Raw genomic sequence first — 24,557 nt, 5'->3', positions numbered from 1 at the left:
TCTTCTGGTCTGTATAATAAATGATGATTTAATACTACAGCTCTCAGTAAGTATTGTGTTGTCACTAGCTGGTGCCCTTGTGCAAAAAAGGAAAAGCTAGTGCCTTTTTTATGCAGGAACTTCTTCTGGTCTGTATAATAAATGATGCTTTAATACTACAGCTCTCAGTAAGTATTGTGTTGTCACTAGCTGGTGCCCTTGTGCAAAAAAGGAAAAGCTAGTGCCTTTTTTATGCAGGAACCTCTCCTGGTCTGTATAATAAATGATGCTTTATTACTACAGCTCTCAGTAAGTATTGTGTTGTCACTAGCTAGTGCCCTTGTGCAAAAAAGGAAATGCTAGTGCCTTTTTTATGCAGGAACCTCTCCTGGTCTGTATAATAAATGATGCTTTATTACTACAGCTCTCAGTAAGTATTGTGTTGTCACTAGCTGGTGCCATTGTGCAAAAAAGTAAATGATAGTGCCTTTTTTATGCTGGAACCTCTTCTGGTCTGTATAATAAATGATGCTTTATTACTACAGCTCTCAGTAAGTATTGTGTTGTCACTAGCTGGTGCCCTTGTGCAAAAAAGGAAAAGCTAGTGCCTTTTTTATGCAGGAACCTCTTCTGGTCTGTATAATAAACAATGTACTTTCCCTCCTGTAAAACAGTCAATGCTGAGTAAACTCCTATGTCACCCAAGATATAAGGTGAGATCTACTGGGTCCAGACACTTCTGAGTATCTTAGTTATGTGCACTGAAAACTAAAGAGAACAAAACTGTGCTGAGTACACTCCTATGTCACCCAAGATATAAGGTGAGATCTACTGGGTCCAGACACTTCTGAGTATCTTAGTTATGTGCACTGAAAACTAAAGAGAACAAAACTGTGCTGATTTTGTTTCTATGTATGTGGATTAGATAGACTGATTGATTTATGGTCAGTACTTCACTCTGTCATCCTAATGTTGTTTTCCTTCAATAAATACACTTTTTTTTTACTGTAGTTTCCCATGCTTTTGGGTTTTCCTGTTTATAACACCTCACTTTTTATTGTCTTTCTGTAATATGATGATCTGTCTGTCATTTATTAAAAAGCATAGTTTTTATATTTTTAGTATTAAAAAATTATTTTATATGATATATTATTCTTAGTGGTTTTCATATTAAATCCACAAGTGAGCTGTGATATCTCTCAGTGAATGTATGGGGACAGGGAGTCTTGCATCTTGCCTGGTATATTGTGGCATTTAGCTGGCATTCATGTGAGTAGGGGAACTGATTGGCAGATTTAATATGGTATATGATGATGAGTGGCATAAATGAGGGAAGGGAGTCATGTGGCAGAAAACTGTAATAAGTGGTTGTAAAAGGCCCTTAATCTTAAACAAGTGTAGTGTATTACTGGCCCACAGTAAGTAGGAGCAGGGGGGCACTCCATCTTGTCAAGTACAACTGGCATATAATATTAATAAAACATTTTATTAAACTATTATATATTTAACTCATGTAAAAGTCACGTGGAAGTGTGTATGTGTGTGTATCTGAGTGTGTGTGTGCTTGTCTTTATATATTTGTGGATTAGCCAGCCTCTTAGTGTGTATTCCTGTGGGTGCTTGTGTATGTGTGAGTGATGATGTATGTGGCTTCTTGTCTGTGCTTTTTGGGTGCCTGTTTGTGTGCATGTGGTGCCTGGTTTTGTGTATGTTGGTTCCTATGTGTATATGATATCTGATGGTGCTTGCGTGTCTGTGCGTGTGTCTGTGTCTGTCTGTGTGAGTCTTCTTGTAAATCTGAGTGTATATTTCTGTGTGTGATTCTGTATGTGTCTGTTTCTGTGTGTGTCACTGTGTGTGTCTGTATGTGTTAGTGCCTCTGTATGTCCTAGTGTGTTTCTGTGTGTATGTGAATCTATGTTTGTGAGTGTGTTTCTATGTATGTGTGGGGGCCCTGATTAATGGTTTTGTAAGGGCTGCACAAGGATGTCAGTAGTATGTTAGGACTGTACATGGATGTCAGCAGTTTTCTGGAAATGTACATGATGTCAGCAGTATGCTAGGGTTATACATTGATGTTAAAAAAAAAAATATATATGTTTTTTTCCATTGAAATTCTGTTTTTAGAGCCTTATTTCTATCATTTCTTAGGTGCTTTACTTCCCTTGTAATTTAACTATTAGATATAGAATTTCATAGTGGGCAGGGTTTTAGTACTTGGGCCACTGAATTGTACTTGCCCACTGGTTCCAAAATTGCCAGTCATCCCCTGCATTTTTATGCATTAGTTGCATTAGGGAGTTTCTGGTTTTAACATGTGGTCAGATTGTTTGGAAGCCTTGTTTGTGTGCTTGCAAGTATTATATCCTGCCTGGGTCAGAATTCAGTCTACACCAAAATCGCTATTATTTAAAAAGATAGATAACGCCTTTATTACCCATTCCCCAGCTTTGCACAATTAACATTGTTATATTAATATACTTTATAACCGTTTAATCTCTAAATTTCTGACTGTTTAAGCCACTACAGACAGCCTCTTATCACATGCTTTTTTTATTAGCTTTTTTACAACAAGAGACTGCTAATTTATGTGTGTCATATAGATAACATTGTGCTCTCTCCTGTGGGGTTGTGCAGGACACAGCACTAACTGGCTAAAATGCAAGTCAATAGATAATAAATAAATAGCCCTGAGATAAGGGGACTGTCTGCAGAGGCTTAAATACAAGATATTAGATACTATTCTAATCGTCATTGTGTAACCGGCTAATTTAATCGTAAATTTAAGTTACCTCTATTAGGTTCATATATGTGCTTCTCAGGCCTATCATAGCCACTGCCTCACTAGCCTCTGAGCTCACTGCACGTCACTGATATATATACATATATATATATATATATATATATATATATATATATATATATATATATATATATATATATATTTATATAATAAGTAATGAAAGCAATCATGACACATAATTAAACATTTATGGGAAGTTTAACAATAACCATACATTTATTGTTTGAGAGAATACTAACAGCGCTACTGTTTGCAATTGGAGGCACACGTCTATAGTGACCCTGGGTATTATCCAGATAGAGTAATTTAAGGTATTTTCAAGTATTAATTTGCAATAGGGTTAATATAAATGCAAATACCAAGAGAAAATATTATACACAGCAATTATCGTCAGAAAAATTAATAGAAAACATGGAAATAAAAATTGCTGTTAAAATGTCATACACGTCTCCTAATATAAGCGTGTAGCCACAAACAAAGTTACAATTAGTCCTTTACCGCTCCGTATTTGTACCACAATTGTTCTTTTATAGTTTTTTGGCAGTGGTTCCCAAGGCAAACAAGATACAAAAAAATGATTACAGACCGCACTTGGTTCAGTTCAGGTTGAAGCTGTTTTGCTGATGTCCACAGCGAGTACAAGGAAGGAGCGGGTGTCTCCTTACAGAAACTCCACAGATCTTGCTTGAATCTGATCAGGTGCTGCTGGTATATCACGGGGCTTCCACTGTGTGCGTCCCGTAGAGGCAAAAACTATGTATAGGAGAAACAAGAAAACAGCGCATCCACGATTCACAGTAGAGTTTATTCAGGAGACACACCTACATATATAAAATTGCACTTACAAGATAATGATGATAAAAATGCCTGTAGCTCAAAATTTAGCTTGATGGTTATAATCCTGAGCAGTCCATACAGAAGTTTCCTCTTTATGCCGACCAGCAGCTTCCAATTCGACCTCCCTGCTCCGGCTTAAATACAGCAACTTATACAAATACAAAAATTTAAAACACAATATTCCTCATATCAGGGAAATATTGAACACCCAACGCGTTTCCTCTGCTCACAGGCAGACTTTCTCAAGGGACATGTATTGTATGACTGATTCTATTCTCAGACCAAACTTAAACTTTCAAATTTTCCCGCACTCATTACCTGTTTGTGGGAGGGTAACTAGTATACCATATTACCCTTAATACATAGGCACTAGTACCACAAACAGTCACAGAGATGTGCATTCTATGTCTTCACCTATTCCCTAACATAAATAAAAGAGAGAATCACCAGTATGTAAAATATTTTGAAATTATAAAACCTATTACTAAACCTATTAAAAGTACTTTTTTTAAAAAACTAACTTAATCTCACTTATGGTATTTGACCCCCATTTCATATTGCACTTAATTCATACATTTATGCTTCATGAAAATATAAACTTAATAGTCGTAGCAGATGGTAAAAAATAATAATGGAAAAATTAATGTAAGATAAAAGAACCTAATAAAAGATTATACACACTTCCGTATACTTCTCTATTATTGCACCTATTTATGAACATTTGAGAAGTATTTATTTAATTCATGATGCCCTAATTCATAAATGCCTGCAAATCAATATCAATATTCAGGCCTTTTGGTTCCAGGCAATCTAGGCGATGTATCCATTTTGTCTCACATTTCCTAAGTAATAGTAACCTTCTATTTGGACATGGTCCTGGTTTTATCTGCTCTAATACTCTTATAGACAAGTCTTTGTGATTACTGTTATGCACATTATTAAAGTGACTGGATACACTATGCTTGTCAAATCCTGCCTTTATATTTTCAATATGTTCGTACCATCTTCTTTTTATGGTTCTTTTCGTACGCCCTACATATATTTTCCCACATTTACATAGGAGTTGATAAACCACATACGTGGATTGGCATGTTGTTCTACAATTAATGTTGAACTTTTTACTATTATCATAGTTGTTAACCTCTGTTCCTTTAATAATATTGTCACACATACTGCAATTTTTTCTGCCACATCTATATGTGCCTGCTTTCAATTGTAGCCAATTAGATAGAGTTGTGGGCCCATTTGTATTTATATTCCTTCCTTTTATATTTTTCAATTTTGAAGGAGCTATCAGGCTTTTTAGATTTCTATTCTTTTTGAATATTACGTGTGGATTGTTCCCTATGTGATTTCTTAGAATAGGGTCACCTGTTAGTATTCCCCAATGCTTTTTTAGTATATTCTTAGCCATTTTTGATCCTTCGTTATATGTTGTAATAAACTTCACTTGTGTATTAATATCTTCTTTCTGTTTATGAACTGAGCTTATGACACCCTGTTCCCTTGGAATTACTAAACATTTTTCTTTTCCTCTTTCTACCAGTTCTTTATTATAACCTTTTTGGATTAGTTTATCCTCTAAAATTTTGGCTTCTTTTAAATAGTCCTCGTCATATGTGCAGTTACGTCTTATACGTCTGAACTGTCCATATGGAATATTGTCCTTCCAGCTTTTGAGATGCCCGCTTTTGGCGTTTAGGAAGCCATTTCTATCTGTCAGTTTCCTGAAATTTTTTGTCGCTACTTTATTATCTTTAATGAAAAAAGTGACATCTAAAAAATCAATAGATTCTTTGTTACTATTGTTTGTAAAATTCAGATTACATTGGTTATTATTCATAAATTTTAAGAACTCTATTGATTCCTCACTGGTTCCTTGCCATATCATTATTATATCATCTATATATCTATAGAAACGGTAAATGTTCTTTTTAAAGGGATTATTGTTCCAGATATATAGGTGTTCATAGTGTGCCATATATATATTTGCATATGAGGGGGCCATGGTAGTACCCATGGCCGTACCCCGAATTTGTTTATAGAAATTTCCCTCAAATTGGAAATAGTTGTACTGTAATACAAATTTCATGGCCTCTGTTAAAAATTCCATATGGATATCAGGGATGTTCCAACCCTCACACATGTGTCTAAAGGCCGATATCCCTAAATCATGTGGGATGTTTGTGTAGAGGGCAGAAACATCACATGATATCCATATGTAGTCAGACCTCCATTCCATTCCTTCTAATTTCTGAATTATATCAGATGTGTCTTTGATATATGATTTGATCGTTTTGACTATTGGCTGTAAATACCAGTCTATATATACTGACAAATTACTACTTATAGAGTCTATTCCAGAAATTATAGGCCTCCCTGGGGGCCTATTTCGATCTTTGTGGATTTTTGGTATATGGTAGAAGGTTGGGATCTTTGGGCAGCAATTATAAATAAATCCAAATTCATCACTATTTATTATTTCATTTTCTTTGGCCTTTATCAATTTGTTTTTTAGATGTCACTTTTTTCATTAAAGATAATAAAGTAGCGACAAAAAATTTCAGGAAACTGACAGATAGAAATGGCTTCCTAAACGCCAAAAGCGGGCATCTCAAAAGCTGGAAGGACAATATTCCATATGGACAGTTCAGACGTATAAGACGTAACTGCACATATGACGAGGACTATTTAAAAGAAGCCAAAATTTTAGAGGATAAACTAATCCAAAAAGGTTATAATAAAGAACTGGTAGAAAGAGGAAAAGAAAAATGTTTAGTAATTCCAAGGGAACAGGGTGTCATAAGCTCAGTTCATAAACAGAAAGAAGATATTAATACACAAGTGAAGTTTATTACAACATATAACGAAGGATCAAAAATGGCTAAGAATATACTAAAAAAGCATTGGGGAATACTAACAGGTGACCCTATTCTAAGAAATCACATAGGGAACAATCCACACGTAATATTCAAAAAGAATAGAAATCTAAAAAGCCTGATAGCTCCTTCAAAATTGAAAAATATAAAAGGAAGGAATATAAATACAAATGGGCCCACAACTCTATCTAATTGGCTACAATTGAAAGCAGGCACATATAGATGTGGCAGAAAAAATTGCAGTATGTGTGACAATATTATTAAAGGAACAGAGGTTAACAACTATGATAATAGTAAAAAGTTCAACATTAATTGTAGAACAACATGCCAATCCACGTATGTGGTTTATCAACTCCTATGTAAATGTGGGAAAATATATGTAGGGCGTACGAAAAGAACCATAAAAAGAAGATGGTACGAACATATTGAAAATATAAAGGCAGGATTTGACAAGCATAGTGTATCCAGTCACTTTAATAATGTGCATAACAGTAATCACAAAGACTTGTCTATAAGAGTATTAGAGCAGATAAAACCAGGACCATGTCCAAATAGAAGGTTACTATTACTTAGGAAATGTGAGACAAAATGGATACATCGCCTAGATTGCCTGGAACCAAAAGGCCTGAATATTGATATTGATTTGCAGGCATTTATGAATTAGGGCATCATGAATTAAATAAATACTTCTCAAATGTTCATAAATAGGTGCAATAATAGAGAAGTATACGGAAGTGTGTATAATCTTTTATTAGGTTCTTTTATCTTACATTAATTTTTCCATTATTATTTTTTACCATCTGCTACGACTATTAAGTTTATATTTTCATGAAGCATAAATGTATGAATTAAGTGCAATATGAAATGGGGGTCAAATACCATAAGTGAGATTAAGTCAGTTTTTTAAAAAAAGTACTTTTAATAGGTTTAGTAATAGGTTTTATAATTTCAAAATATTTTACATACTGGTGATTCTCTCTTTTATTTATGTTAGGGAATAGGTGAAGACATAGAATGCACATCTCTGTGACTGTTTGTGGTACTAGTGCCTATGTATTAAGGGTAATATGGTATACTAGTTACCCTCCCACAAACAGGTAATGAGTGCGGGAAAATTTGAAAGTTTAAGTTTGGTCTGAGAATAGAATCAGTCATACAATACATGTCCCTTGAGAAAGTCTGCCTGTGAGCAGAGGAAACGCGTTGGGTGTTCAATATTTCCCTGATATGAGGAATATTGTGTTTTAAATTTTTGTATTTGTATAAGTTGCTGTATTTAAGCCGGAGCAGGGAGGTCGAATTGGAAGCTGCTGGTCGGCATAAAGAGGAAACTTCTGTATGGACTGCTCAGGATTATAATCATCAAGCTAAATTTTGAGCTACAGGCATTTTTATCATCATTATCTTGTAAGTGCAATTTTATATATGTAGGTGTGTCTCCTGAATAAACTCTACTGTGAATCGTGGATGCGCTGTTTTCTTGTTTCTCCTATACATACATTTATTGTACTTCTTAATAAAATTACAGAGAAACCCCATTGTATGGAGTTACGTAAGCATGTGTCAATTTAGGATTCTTGCTTGGCCATCTATGCTGGTGTCTATGAGTACTTTGTTTCGAAGGTGCTTGACTTACACACACACACACACACAATATATAAATGCACTAACAAAATCTTTGAGGTTTTACTGCCTTCTAACAGGATGCCCAGAAGCTTTGGATTCCAGTGTAGGAAAATAAAAACAATCTTGATAATACTTTTTATAGTGTAAGACCCTAAGGCCATTTGTGGAAGCTAAATACTAGACAACACTATACTCTTTCTTATCTTGCTGAAGAAATCATGTCCTTCTTTGCCCCTCAGGTCTTGATAGTGTAACTAACATTTTGAAAGAGAAATATGCATTAGCTTTGAAAATTGCTGCTAGAATTGTTTGGCTTTTTTTCGACTCTGTAATAAAATTACCACTTTAGGTTATATTTTTGGGGATATTAATTTTTGAAAATACTTTGCAAAATTGTATTCATAAAGGACCAAAAAAATCATACCACAATTTTCTGAGGTAAATTGCAGGGAATGTATTATCTTAAAATTCATATTAAAACATTTTACGAAGAATTACAATTTAACTTAATGTTCATTTAAATGCAATTGAACATAAATATTTAATAATTGAAGGTATGTTTCTTATTTGTCCATCTAGGCTTGATCTCTACAACAAATCAACAATTAGATCGTGAAACCAAAGAAGAGCACATTCTTGAGGTGAGTGACCAAAGCCTTTGTCATTGGCCAATGTATTACTTCTAATAAACTGGTATTAACAAGATACTGTATATCTGTTCAAATGGACATTCTAATGTAAAAATTACATAACTTATTTTCATGCTCTAAATCATTTGAATGATTCATCTACACAACTCCCCATAGACTTTAATGGTGATTAACTAAACTTTTCTAAAGGATTGGGATTTATATAATCAGTAATGCAAAAAAGAACATATTCTAATGATTTATAGCATATCATTTATACTTAGGAATGTCCCTTTTATATATTTGAAAAAGTAATTAATAAATAATATCTGCAGGTATATTAATGGATATTAAACATATGAAAACAATATTTTGATTATAAAATTTCTGTTGAAAAAACTGATTTATAACTTATATACTCTGATTTTACTACCAGTGATACAGAGTCAATACATCTCAATATATTTTGTGCATATGCTATAGTGTTGTCACAGGGACATAAATATATGATAGACCTTGGGTTTTACTATTGCTTTTGTATAAGATTCATTTCTGTATACCTAATTCATTTCAATAAAAATAGGAACAATGTAGTGTAACATTTCAAATATCCTAATCGGTTTAGTGATTAAAAGATAATAGATGTGACTGTCAATATTTCTTGACATAGTGAGCAATACTATTGTATCCTTTAAGCTCTTGTTACTTAGGATCAAAGCACATGAAATCTGGTCTTGTGACTCATACTTCAACCAATAAGATTTATTTTCTTCTGAGTACAGGACACTACGTCGTCGTCTAGAATGATTCTATCCTTTAAAGGGCCATAAAACAATAAAGGAAAACAAAAATAGTGTTAAACTAACTGTACATTGTATTTGTTGTATATGCAGAGCCAGTAAAAAAATTAAATTGAAAAGTCAAGGATACTGCTAGTAAAGCAACACTATGCTTTTTTTAAAAAAATAGAATTAATGTTTGGGCTAAATCTGCATATAGAAGTGTAACAATGAAAGTATAACAAATACCTAACTGCTATTGTTGCTTTTCTTTATTGTTTTATGTCCCTTTAAACATAAATATCCTACTTCTGAGAAAACAGCAATTACACATTTTGGTGTCCAACAGTTCAATAACTGGACAATAATCCCTTATATGTAGATGTAGCTGAGTCCATAAGGACTCGTATTGTCAGGATCACATGTAAACTATTGAAAATGGAAAGCACCTATGTTTAATTAGAATGGTGTAGAAAACACACTATTTTCTAAGCCTATTTTGCTTTAATTACAATACTGAATTACTGAATCTGAGTCAGAAGTAAAATATCGTATTTCCTGTACTAACGACAATGCCAGGTAATGAGATAATCCTCATTGTATATTTTAATCATATTTGATTAACTATGTGCCATACACTTGTTATAAGAACACTGTAAAATGTGTTATGTTGTGAGGACTATGTGAGCATCACTAGCCAACCTACTCAACAGAGGGTCCAGGTGCAAAAAAAATGTTTTGCCTCCCGAAAAGTAACTTAGTACTAAACAATAGTAATAATACACATGCTGCTCTGTGTAATGATTTTGAGGATAGATGATAGATGATAGATAGATAGATAGATAGATAGATAGATAGATAGATAGATAGATAGATAGATAGGATGTACCTGCACTAATAAAAGGCTTTCCTGCATTAGGATTGTGCACATGCATATGTATTATAGACTGGCTGCTATGGGGCCCCCAACATTTGGTCCATGGTGCAACTGCAACTGCTGCACCAACGGTAGTTCCGCCCCTGGTGAGCGTTATATACACTATGAAGTTGGCTGTAGTTGCTAAAGGGATTGCTTATATACTATCCTGTAGAGATATTGCAAACTGAAAATCACAAATTAACATGTCAGCATGGAATCTAATACATTAGAGTGTAGAGTCGTTAAGTTAATTTAAGAGGACAGAAAAGTGAATTAAAATTGCAAATCAGTGCATGAATCCATATATGACACATGCATTGAGAGCCTGTGGGGATACACAAAGCATTGGTGAGTGCATATGCATTGCTATACATGCTTTACCTTTGTATGATTGGGCGACATGCACAAGAAAATTTATTACAAACTGATAATTGATTCAGAAGCATTATTGTAAATAGCAATGTATTGTAAAAAATGATTTGAAATGCACTGCTAGGCAAAGGTTGGATAGGGGTTACTTTAATTAATGAGAAATGTTATATGGTCTGCATTTAAGTTATAACTGACACTATGCACCTTTTAATTACAAGATATTTCTGAGAATAACATATCAACAAATTTGTTTTACTATGCTTAATGAAAGATATAATTGTATCTCATGGTGTTCATTTCCCTTTATGCTCTATATTAAGAAATACTTATGAAGGTATTTCATATGTTAATAATTTTTTTATATAATATTTTAAACAACACTTATTGCATTTTCTGTTCAAAATACCACGGTAGAAGAAATAGACAATATAAATATCAGTGAAAACAAATGCACAACCTACGGCTATGCTTATGAGATTGCACTGTCCTGATAAATTAACATATTATTCCTTGTAGGTCATGGTGTCTGATAATGGTGCACCCCCTTTGCAGTCCATGTCTCGGGTAGTCATACAGGTGCTGGATATGAACGACAATGCTCCAACTTTCCCTCAGAAACTCTTTACAGTTCAGCTACCTGAGCTTGAAGCCTCCTCTGGTCCTTCTCCAATCTACAGACTTATAGCTCTAGACCGGGACAAAGGAATTAATGGCCAAGTGAAATACAGCATCACTGAGCCTCCTGGAGACACGTTTATAATCAATCCCATAACAGGGATCATCTCCTCTAAAGGACCATTTTCAGCTGGGGAGTACCATATTCTGACGGTAAATATGAACAAAAACACTTAGTAGGCCCTAAAAATGGTTTTCAAGGGGAGTACAAAAAAATCAGCTATACTGTAATTAAATTTTTTTTTCTAATTGCATCCTTTTAAAATGTTACATACAGGTTAAAGCAGCAGATAATGGAAGTCCTCCTCGATCTTCCACAGTGAGACTCCATATCCAGTGGATCAATAATCCGGCCCCTTCAGAAGAACCTCTGGCATTTGATGAGCCTCAATTTACTTTCGAAGTTATGGAAACAGATCCTGTAAATCAAATGATAGGTTTAATCAGCACAGAGTTTACCAATGGTCAGACTTGGTTTCAAATTATAGGTAAGGTCAACAAATTGTCTAGTAACATTAAATTACCATGTATTCCTTAAATGACGAACTAAACATAGTAGAATTTAAAGGTACAGTCTACACCAGAATTTTCATTGCTTAAAAAGATAGATAATCCCTTAGCTGGAGCCTCAGAAATTGTGCATATAAACAGGACGTGCACATTTTAAAAATGGAAGTATATTAGCAATTTTTTTGTAATTGCATGCTTTATATGAATCATGAAACTTTAATTTTAACAGACAGATAGACAGACAGACAAATTAATAGGGCATTGAAGCCAAAATGAAACTTTAATGATTTAGATAGAACATAAAATAATAATAAAAAAAACTACTTTTACAATTTACCTCTGTTACCAAATTTACCTTGTTTTTGTACCGTTAGTGCATCGTAATTCCTGTACATAAGTGCATACCAAGGTATGTCCAGGTGTGTGCACAGTGGGCTCGATTTATTAAGCCCTTTGCCTCCCTACTCACAAGAGAATTTCAATCTCCCCGGTCTCGTCCGACTGGGGAGATTGAAAGCTCCTGCCCGCGTGTGATTGGAAAAATATTTCTCTTGTGCAATCTTAAATTCCGGCAGCAGATTGTTGCCCGCTGGAGGCGAGCTTGGGTGGACAGGGACGCATATGTATGCCCCTGCCCGCCCCATCTTGATAAATCGAGCCCTATATGTATAGCATTGTTACAATCACACCAAGTATACAGTGCTTGAGACACGTACAAGATCCTAAACATAATCTCACTATGCTCTCAAGTAAATGACACCAAGAAAAATAAGTCAATCTGATAACAGAAGTATATTGGAAAGGTTTTCAAACTGTTTGCTTTATATGAATCATGAAAGTTTCATTTTTACTTCAATGACCCTTTAATCGTAATAAAGAAGGAAGAGAATGCTTAGAACAACAATGTAAACATAATCTCTAATAATTACAGAGAAACAGAAAATAGAAAGACAAAGCAGGATATGTGTCAAAGTTATAGTGCAGAACAGGGAGAAGGGTGGGGTGTGCTGGAAATATCTAAAAAATAAATATAATATTGTCTGAATATGATATGTTGTGGTTTTGGTGCCTTCAAAAGCTGATGTCTTATACTTTTGGACAAGGCCTTTTGAAGAGGTATTGAAAGGGAATCATGCAATAGGATAGTCCTTAAAGACCCATTACATACCGTAGAATTGCATAATCAACAAGAGCATAATGAAAATACTAAACAATAACACTCAGCCAAACACAGACTCATGTACATATACACTGTGAACTCTTGCACATGCTTAGTAGGAGCTGGTGTCTCAGAAAGCGTGCATATAAAAATACTGAGCACATTTTCATAATGGAAAGAAACTGGAAAGTCTCTCAAAACTATTTTGTCTATCTGAATCATGAAAGTTTAATTGTGACTTTAGTGTCCCTTTAATCAAAAATGGTTGGAAAGCATGTTTACGAATATCTGAAGAGTCACAAAAGTGGTTTGTTAGTTAGTTGTCATGTTTATTGGCTCAATTGTTCAATCACATAGATGAGGAAACTGAGTATATATAGAGCCTGTTTCTAGTTTTACAGTAGCTGCAGATCTACCAAAACAAAGCTTTCTGACCAGTTGCTGGGGATAGTTCTTGAGGGCATTAGATGTGATGTACAATTTTGTGAGATTGATTTTAAATATTTAAAATGGTTGATGACTAAATCAAGTATTTGTTTTTAGGGCTTATTGGGGGGGGTACATTTTGCGGGGTAGTTCTGGGGCATAATGCCTTCCCTCTCCAAATGTTTATTAAATAAAGGACCATTAAACGGACAGTCTACAATATAATTTGTATTGTTTTGAAAGATAGATAATCCCTTTATTACCCATTCCCCAGTTTTGCATAACCAACACAGTTATATTAATATACTTTTTAACTCTGTGATTACCTTGTATCTGAGCATCTTCTGACAGCCCCCTGATCACATGACTTTTTATTTATTATCTATTGACTTGCATTTAGTACTCTGTAGTGCTAAATCTTAAATAACTCCTTGGGCATGAACACAATGTTATCTATATGGCCCACATGAAATAGTAGTCTCCAGTTATGAAAAGCAAATAAAAAAGCATGTGATAAAAGGCTGTCTGTAGTGGCTTAGAAACAGGCAGCAATTTAGAGGTTTAAATGTCATAAAGTATATTAATATAACAATTTTGGTTGTGCAAAGCTGAGGAATGGGTAGTAAAGGCATTATCTATCGTTTTAAACAATAACAATTTTAGTACTGTAGAGTGTCCCTTTAAATCATTAAATACCTTAGAATTCCCTTATCAACAAATGCATACAACAAAAGCAATGCAATATCATATAGTTTGACTTTCAAATGAGTATGCAATATTTTTTCCTTATAAATTTCAGTTACCTCCATTCTTCCCTCCCTCTGTGTCATATGATAGCCATCAGCCAATCACAAACACATATATGTTTATATATTTAATTCTTGCACATGCTCAGTAGAAGCTGGTGCCTCATAAAGGTTGCATAAAAATAATGGAAGTAAATTTGAATCATGAAATTTTAATTTTGACTTTAGTGTTCCTTTAATTTTATTACAAATCAATTATCCTCAGTTGTCTTGGGGGGGGGGGCATGATCCCTCCATGCATCCCTCTCATTTAGTGAGAAATATATGACCTATTTTTTACCCTTCAAAAACTGCTCTGCTAGACACATTCCTAGTTGGCTTAGGCTAAAATACACCATGTAGGTTGTTTAGACCATTGATATTTTACAACATATATACTATACCCACCCTAGCTAATGGAATAATTATTTGTAGATAATTATCAGAACCAAGTAATATAAAGTTTGCACTGTAACAGGAAAATGAAGAATCAAATTACCCCAAATTGTAAGATCTACTAGGATAATGTTAGCTAAATGGGTTGTTAAATCTTAATCCACAGCTACTATACTGAACAAGAATGAACGGGAATGAATGAGATCAAGAATGAAGAGTGAATGGGTAATGTGTGTGTGAAGAGATAAGGAATGTGCCAGTACATACCCTTGGAGCAAAACAAAGAGTTTGGCTGATACTTGAATGTTAAGAGAAGTAAATTGTTTTATGGATAGATCACATGAAAACAAACACTCAGTCAAAGTGATTAATGATTAGTTACATGTAATATCCCACCAAACAAACCTGTACTCAGACATCTGCACTAAAATCAGATGATTTATTAGCTCTGTTCTTTATGCACATGCACGAATAATAAAAAAAAATCACATTATGTAAACAAAACACTATTAATAGACTTGAAAAGTGACTGACAAAGTAATAGAGACAAAACAATAGCTGGGCTTTTGCTTATTCCTAGGTATTTATGGTCCTGTAATCAGTTCTAATGAGAGTTATAAATGTATATAAAAGTGTAATAAAAAAGGTTTATAAAAGGCATTCCTGATAAATTATAGAAAAGTATCCCTTATTACAAATGGACACTCGAGTGAAATAAAACTTTTATGATTCAGATAGAACATGCAGTTTTAAGACACTTTCCAATTTACTTCTATTATCAAATTTTGCACATTTTTATATGCACACTTTCTGGGGAACAAGCACCTACTGAGCATGTGCACAAGCTCACAGGGTATACATATACTAGTCAGTGATTGGCTGATGTCACATGACACAGGGGGTTGAAAAATGTGAGAAAATAAAAATTTGCAAGAAAAAAAATAATCTATTGTTTATTTAAAATTCAGAGTAAATGTCATTGCCTTGTCTTTGTATTATGCATGTGTTAATTATGCAACTGTATTTAGTGGTCCTTTAATAGTGAAAAACAGTAATACAGACTACTAATAACAGGGCTGATAAAGGACACTGTAAATTATTAAGGCTTGTGCTTTTTGCACTAGAAAGGCTATTGTTGCAAGTACAGTACCTTGATAAAGTAGAATACACAGTCTAGGTGAGGTCTATGTTACAGTACCCTATTTTTTTTATCTCAAAAAGTTATAAAATGAATGTTCCATATGTTGTTGTTTGAAATAAACCCACAGGATGAATAAAATGACTTTAAAAAAAGTTTTTATGAGATTTTGGGTTACCCAAATCTAAAATGGGAATCACAAAGTGTGTAAATTTGCAATCCATCACAAAAACTGGATGTAGGGCACAGGTGGTGAAACTACAGCACATGTGCCCAAGGTGGCATACAAAAAAAATACTGGCACTCCATTCCTGGGCTAATATAACATCTGCCTCTTGGTTTTATTCAGTGTTTAATAATACTAATGAAATACACTGCAAAACTAAACATAAAGGCCCCAATTTATCAAAGTCTGGCGGATCTGATCCGACAGTGCGGATCAGGTCCGCCAGACCTCACTGAATATGGCGAGCAATACGCTCGCCGTATTCAGCATTGCACCAGCAGCTCACAAGAGCCGCCCCCTGCTGACTCGCGCCCTGCTGACTCTGGCGATTCCTGTCCGCCTGCTCAGAGCAGGCAGACAGGGTTATGGTTCATAACTTATGCTTCATAACTTGTGTTTCTGGTGAGTCTTCCGACTCGCCAGAAACACGGCCCTTCAAGCTCCGTACGGAGCTTGATAAATATGGGCCATTGGCTGATGTTCTGCAGGGAATAAAGAGCACTAAGGCACCATGGCTTGTTAGAGAATGTGCTTTGCAATATTGTCATCTGTTTAGGTATATGCTCTCAAAAAAGGTTCACTACCCTTAACCTAGGTAGATGCAGGGATGATGCAGTGATTTGGAATAATATGTTAATGAAGAGTGATAAACGTGATTTGCTAGTGATGCGCCCAGGGTGTGTGTTTCAGTTTATATGCAGTGGCATCAGTCTATTCTCCAGGTATGATCTATTATTATTAGCATTGCTGTTTTTTTTATTTACTTCCCATACACAAAGAACTGCAGTGCAATTCTGTTGCTCTATGTTGCCTAACTCAATTAATGCCATCAATTGTGTATAAACATAAGACCAAATGGCAATACTGCGTTCAAGGCCTATTTAAAGGGACTGCCAAGTCAAAATTAAACTTTCATGTTTCAGATAGAGCACATACTTTTAAACAACTTTACAATTCACTTCCATTACCCAAATGTGCACAATCTTTTTAGATGCACACGCTCTGAGGCACCAGCTTCTACTGAGCATGTGCAAGATTCACAAGTTATCTATGCATTTTTTTGATTGGCTGATGGCTGCCACATGATGCATTAGGATGTGAAATGTAACTTTTAACACTTTTCAGAGAAAAATCTACTACTATTATGCATTTATTGATTATACTTTCCTGCTGTGAACTAATCAGCTGTCAGACAGTCTTTGTAAAAAGTCCTGTGAAATATGCTTATAATGTTGCTACATGGATAGTTACCAAGAGGGACTGCAAAACATAGGAGGCAGCATTTTTCAGCATAAACCTTTTAATTTTATGTATCTCTATGTTAAAGCCCTTTGCCTGCTTTTTTTCTAACACCTGAGACCTAATATTTTTGAGCCTTTGTAACTTTTTTGTGCATTTTTTTAAAACAATTTTTATTCGATGTGTTATTGTGAGTCTAACTGTACTTTGTAATGTACTTTTGATGTGTTTTGTTTGACATTTTTGTTTTGCGAAACAGTTAACCAGAGCTCTGAGGTCGCTCTAACCTGACTTCAATTGCAATCACGGGATCACGTTTACTTTCAACTTGTAATACGAGCGAAAAAAAAAAAAGCCGCGATCAACCCCTTTTCGTGTGTTTGTAACTGTTAACGTGACATCAATAATCTGGCCCAAAATGTATAGAAACACATGAAATGTGAGCAATGTGTTGGTCTTTAAAAAGGGGATCTGGGAAAGTCAGAGAAATTATGATTTTGAACATTTCTAGAGCATATTCTGGTAGTGCTAGCTGCTGTGAAATGATTGTTTACTTTCTGTGTAATTTAGTGATTCCTAAATTTCTACATATTTTTCACAAGAAAACTGTTATTAGTGAAAGTATTAGCAGTATCTCCTCTTTCTCATAAAGGTGGGGACGACGACCTTGATTTTGACATTGATAAGAGCACTGGCGGATTGGTCATTGCCCGACCTTTGCAGGCAAACAAGAAATCTAGTTACAACCTCACTGTGCAAGTCACAGATGGATCCAGTACTATTAGCACCCAGGTAAGCTTTTCAAATATAACATAGTAACATAGTAGATGAGGATGAAAAAAAGACTGAGTTCAACCTATACAAATCTAATATACTTACAAAAAATCTCCAGTTGAGTTTACATTAATCCCATTAAAAGGTGACCCATTTAACCCAAGCAATCATATTCCTGAATTCTGTATATAGCCAGAAATGTATCCAAACCATTTTTAAATGTATCTAAGGTATTGGCATTCACTACCTCCTTTGGTAATGAGTTCCACAATTTTATTGGTCTTACAGTGAAAAAAATTTCAGTTTCAGGATAAAATACCTCCATTATGTCACTATTTAGTGAGTCTACCTTGAAACAGAAGTACGATAGTTCTTTAAAAATACTACAATCATCTCAAAAACAAAATAGATGCACCATGTTTCTTCTGACCCATCTAGTATATAGAAAACGTTGGGCCATATTAAGCACAAATATGGGAATCATATGCTGTTTGGGCGACAATAAGGATGAAATCTTTCAGTAAGTTACATGTTCTAAAATAATGCTGAATGTATATTATGATTTTTAAATGAAAGAGACATAAAAGCAAAACTGAAATGCAGAGTAGCTGAATCTAGATCTGGCGAGTGTCAGATGTGAGTGCACAGCATACCTATGTAGGCTAAAAGAGTTTTGAACACAATAAGTTATCATTGAAGTTGTAATAACTTTTCCTAGAATCAATTTTGCAAGTGAAAGTGGACTACAAAATGTTTCTAATTAAATTTGGAATGCACTAATGTGTATTTCACTTTTTTACTTGTTTGCCCCTTTAAATGGACATTGTACTGCAAAAATCACATACTCTGATTGGCTAGAGCATGCTATTTTTGAACTACTGACAGTCCATCTCTGTGTATTTAACCCCTGCAAGAGAGTACCAGCTGTGTTCAGCTCAAGAGTAAAATGCTTGCCCCTTCAGCGGGGGACTTTAACTATGGTTTTAACACCTTTGAGAAAAGTAACAAATGGGCCTAGTTTCCATTGTTGTTGTAAACGGTTTAAAGTGGTGGTAATGAGTATCTCTATTACAGTCTAATGAGATGTTTTACGCTATACAGCAATTCAGTTTACAACAGCAATGGAAAATAGGCCATAGAATTAGGGTCAGTCTTGCAATAATCAAATAATCTAACAAATTAGCGCATGCAGTTTGTTTGCACTGTACAGATCATTTAAATGAATTATCAAGAGGGTTGAAAATAATAATTCCCCTACAATGAGGAATAATGAAAAGATGATGTAGCCAAATTCATATCATTTCATCTATTGAGATGTTTCTGTATCTAGCTGCAACATCTGTAAATTTGTGAGCAAAAATGGTTTACAGAAAGGCTACATGATATCTTTTAGCATTAAAATCCTCAATTGAGAAACAAAAACAGTACATTAGGCATATTCTGTATTAATTATAATGAGTTTATTAAACTGTTGAAATATTCCTTTTTTGCCATCTTTGTTATGAGCACAGTACAATATTTACAGGTATTAACCAATGGTTTTTAAGTTTTGGAACTCCATATGAGGCACTTTAGAATGCACTGGCAGTCAATTCATTTCCAATGCTTTTTTTCCATGAGTTTTTCCTCTAGTTTTGTATCCTTAATGACTATCCTATTATATTGTGTTCAATATGCAAAAATAAGCAGGTCTTAAATCAGAGATCAATGCATTCAACCATAGCAAACACAGACCTGGCTATACATGATAGATTTGAAAGTTTAGCCAGAAGTCTTAGCTCTAAGAACACTATTTATATCCAGATATTGGAAGTATTTAAGCCATTGTCCACACATAGGGGTCAATTTATTAAAGTCTGGCGGACATGACACACTGCAGCATATCATGTCAGCCAGACATTGCTGTATGCGGACAGCATACGCTGTCCGTATTTAGCATTGCACAAGCAGTTCTATTGAACTGTTTGTGCAATACCTCCCCCTGCAGATTGGCCGCTAGCAGGGGTGTCATTCAGCCCGATCGTATAGGATCAGGCGGATTGCTGTACGAAGCCTCAGAGGTGGAGTATGAGTTAAGGAGTATCAGTCTAGAGACCGCTGCTTCTTAACTCCTGTTTCCAGGCGAGCCTGAAGGCTCGCGCGGAAACAGTGTGAATTGGTCCAATTCGGCCAATAATAAATTGACCCCTTAATGTAACAACTCAAAAAAATTTGCATTTCTATTTATTAAGCTATGGAGAAACATTTATTTCACAATTTATATTGGTCTCTACATGTCGTTAATATTCTGTAAATAAATAGATAAAACATTCATGAAACCACTTACACTTATTCCTAACTCCTGCTTTTTCATGTATTTCAAATAGTTATTCTGTATATAATTCTATATTTTATTTTTAATACATGATTTATTTTCCTTTCACTAATAATAACCCAATCTATTGTTTACTCATTTTTTTTCCTTTTTATCTTTTTTCTGGTTATACCTCCTCACTTCCTCACCATAAGTCAAGCTAATAAAGTCTAATTTTTTTACTGTTGCGACCAAACCCTAGATATGAATGATACTTCAAAGACATTGTTAAGTCCACCAAATCATTATTACCAATTGCTGCTACTACTAACATTATTATATTTATGAGTCACTAAAGAAATAAACATATTTACATTAACTTAGTATTATTACTATTATTCTTTGATTACAGTAGTTAAAGGAATTATCTATCTTTAATGTTGGAGTTCCTCTCTAAAAATAGGGTTATATTATTTTTTTTACTCATTACTGTTTGATATTACAGGTTTTTATAAAAGTAATACCCTTTAATCGTCATCGTCCAGAATTCCTGCAAAGCCATTATGAGATTCAGGTATCTGAAGATGTAAAACTTGGAACTGAAGTGCTTAAAGTCCGTGCCACGGACAAGAACAGTGGAAGCCGAGTAATTTATACCATCCATGGAAGTGCGGACCCAAGAAGTGCCAAAATGTTCCGTCTTGACCCAAACAGTGGTGCCCTGGTTGTCACAGAGACACTGGATTTTGAGTCTATGCCTCTTCACATTCTGAATGTGATGGTAGGTTATTAATATGTTGTTAAAATATTATTGACATAAAGGATCTAAATGCAAAATAAACATTTAAAATAATTTAACATTGGCATTTGTTAGCACAAGATATAGGGTTTTGCTTATTAATAGCATTTCAGGGATATACTATACTGAATAGCTGAAGATAATTCATGCTCCTAGGTTAATTTGCTGTGGCTAATTAGAAATGGAAGTAAATGACCTTGGGCTCTTATCTAACTAGTCACTATGTAGAAGGCTGCAGAGTCAACTACATTTCGCCAATGGAAGAAGCACTCCAGCCGACCTATTGGGAACAGAACAAGTATAATCTTCAGATATATTTTACAGATTATAGTGTTTTTTTATTTTAAAAAATTAAACTTTTTATGGGCAGTGAAATAGTAAACAGACATGGACAAAAACAATATGCCTTAGATATTGATATTGTGAAGCTGTAGTGTATTTGTACCCAACCATTCTCTATATCACTGAGAGGAAGCTTTCTGCTTAAATTTAAAGGGACAACTTACCCCAAAAAAAATCCCCTTTAATTTGTTCCCAATGATCCATTTTACCTGCTGGATTGTATTAAATTGTTTACAAGTAGCCTGTTTACACTTATTTCAGCATTTGAAATAGATGATTTAGTCTGTGGTTTCCACACCTATACTGAAAGTTTCTATACTTAAAGGGACAGTCTACACAAAAATGGTTATTGTTTAAAAAGATAGATAATGCCTTTACTACCCATTCCCCAGCTTTGCACAAACAATATTGTTAGATTAATATACTTTATAACATTTAAACCTCTAAATGTCTGCCTGTTTCAAAGGCTCTATTGACAGCCTCTTAATCACATGCTTTTGTATTTGCTTTTCACAACAGGAGACTGTTCATGTGGGCCATATAGATAACAATGTTTTCATGCCTGGGAAGTTATTTAAAGGGACAGTCATGCAAGTCCAAAAAAAAAACTTTAATGATTCAGATAGGGCATGCCATTTTAAACAACTTTCCAATTTACTTTTATCACCCATTTTGCTTTGTTCTCTTGTGATAATTTCTAAGCTCTTGGAGGCCGCCTCTTATCACATGCTTTTTTATTTGCTTTTCCCAACAGGGGAGAGCTAGTTCATGTGAGCCATATAGATAACATTGTGATCACGCCCCGTGGCTTGTGGCAGACACTGCACTAATTGGCTAAAATGAAAGGCAAAAAGATAATAAATAACATGTCATGTGATCAGGGGGCTGTCAGAAGATGCTTAGATACAAGTTAATCACAGAGTTAAAACGTATATTAATATAACAGTGTTGGTTATGCAAAACTGGGGAATAGGTAATAAAGGGATTATCTATATTTTAAAAAACAAAAATTCAAATATTCTGGAGTTGACTGTCCCTTTAAGAGTTAGCACAACACAATACAAAATGCAACTCAATAGATTTTAAATAGTCACAGTCATGTGATATCAGAAGAGGCTTAGATACAAGGTAATCACAGAGGTTAAAAGTATAATAATATAATTGTGTTGGTTGTGCAAAACTGGGAAATGGGTAATAAAGGGATTATCTATCTTTTAAAACAATAACAATTCTATTGTAGACTGTCCCTTTAAGTCCAGGCTATTGACAGGCAATGTAAACACAGCCAGCAGCAGAAATTACACTTAAATAATAATGTTCTATTGTTCTTTCTAAGGCCCTGATATTCAAAGGTTCTCCAGCTTGGAGAGAAATTGCTGTTCAGACCTCACAGGGGCTGAACTCACTGAATATTCAAAAGAAAAATAGCAGAACTCTCCAACACTGTGAAATCTCTTTCATTTCTATATATGAAGGAGAGACAAGCCCAGCACTGCGTGATATGACAGTTTTGTTACACGTCTGTGTTACTTTGACAAATTAAGATCATACTTTGTATATTTCTGTTTATATATACAAATTACATTGCACTTAAAATTTGCTGCATTGCAAACTAAAACTGACACTTTCAGAAAGTGGGAGGGAGAGGGCAGTTCCCTGGGCTGAACAGGGGAGTTCCCAGGGTGTCTGAAGCTCTCTCACCAGTCTTGTGAGATTTTCTAAGAGTTTTAAATAAGCTGGTCTCTCTAATTTGTCTCGCCAGCTATATGCAAGTGAAGTTTGCTTAAAATTCACAATATACTTATTTTAACTAACAGAAGAGTAATATATACTAAAATATAGATATAAGCAAGTTAAATTGTAGTGAAAACATTTCAGTTTAATTAGTAATTGATGCAAACCAAGCCTTAATATCAGCCTCAGGGGTTCTCCAGTTACCTTCTCTCTCCCATGTGAAATTTTGTATCCCAGAGAGCTATATTACTTTCTTTGGAAGGTATATCTCATTTCTCTGGGAGTTCCAGGTTCCTTTCCTTTTCTTAGAAAATTCAGTGAGTTTTGTGAAGTCTGCTCTATAATCATAATTTGTAAAATCACTAAATATACTCCTGTACACAAAATAAAATACAAAATAGAAAGTGCAAAATTTGAATGTAATAAAATTTAAACTGAGTAAAATAGAAAGCAACAAAGTGTAAATGCAGCAGAACCGTCATGTCATGCAATGCTATAATGCACTGGGCTTGTCTCTACTCCACATACAGGAATGCAGGGAACACTCCTTGGAGAAATAAAGCAAAATCTGCCTTTTGAAAATTTCACTAGAGATCTCACAGTACTGGAGCATCATTTTAGAATATCTCACCTGAGAGGAGAGGTTTTCAATATCAGGGCCTAAGTATTGAGCTTTGGTTTACAAACAAATATAAGATAAGGAAGAATGTCTTTGTACACAAAATGATAGCATAATGAGATCCAATTTTACCTGCAAGCTCAACAACTTGTAATAGGACAGGCTGTATCTTCAAAGCACAGCTATTTCATATACACAAATAAAAATGAAAATGCAATTTCTCATACATTCTATACTCTGCAGCTGGTATAACAAATAATCAGAAACACATTAACGGAAAAAAACACTTTTACAGTATACTGTCCCTTTAATCCTCTACTCCACTCTCCCACACACATAAAGAGGATTCAAATTTTGTTTCAGGTTCAATAAAACAATCAAAACCATAGCATGCTCCTCTTAAGAATTTGAAGATCATTTGTGTTTTTATGAGTGTTACTGGTTGTCCATCACTGAGTTATATCTATCGCTCCTAGACACTGTGGCATTTATCATTAAAAAAAACACTGTTCTACTTAGCAAGGTGCAATAAATCTTCTGGTGCATCCTCATATGAAGTATACTGAGGTAGCTAACTAATAGCTTCCCAAATGTTAGACAACACAAAGTGGATTGGAAG

General features: G+C 34.5%; 1 protein-coding gene across 1 annotated transcript in view; it reads left to right on the top strand.

Annotated features, from left to right (window-relative positions):
• The window catches only part of FAT2 (FAT atypical cadherin 2), a 166,190-nt gene that overhangs the window by 75,300 nt on the left and 66,333 nt on the right, over positions 1 to 24,557 (top strand). Inside the window, exons 4-8 of the mRNA XM_053718687.1 lie at positions 8,704 to 8,765; positions 11,340 to 11,651; positions 11,776 to 11,986; positions 18,030 to 18,169; positions 20,950 to 21,225. Coding sequence (XP_053574662.1) covers positions 8,704 to 8,765; positions 11,340 to 11,651; positions 11,776 to 11,986; positions 18,030 to 18,169; positions 20,950 to 21,225 — 1,001 coding nt within the window. The remainder of the gene's footprint in view (positions 1 to 8,703; positions 8,766 to 11,339; positions 11,652 to 11,775; positions 11,987 to 18,029; positions 18,170 to 20,949; positions 21,226 to 24,557) is intronic.

Source organism: Bombina bombina, chromosome 6 (assembly GCF_027579735.1).
Source record: "Bombina bombina isolate aBomBom1 chromosome 6, aBomBom1.pri, whole genome shotgun sequence".
NCBI lineage: Eukaryota > Metazoa > Chordata > Amphibia > Anura > Bombinatoridae > Bombina > Bombina bombina.
The sequence above is the reverse complement of the archived record's forward strand: the minus strand, read 5'-3'. Positions and strand labels throughout refer to the sequence as shown.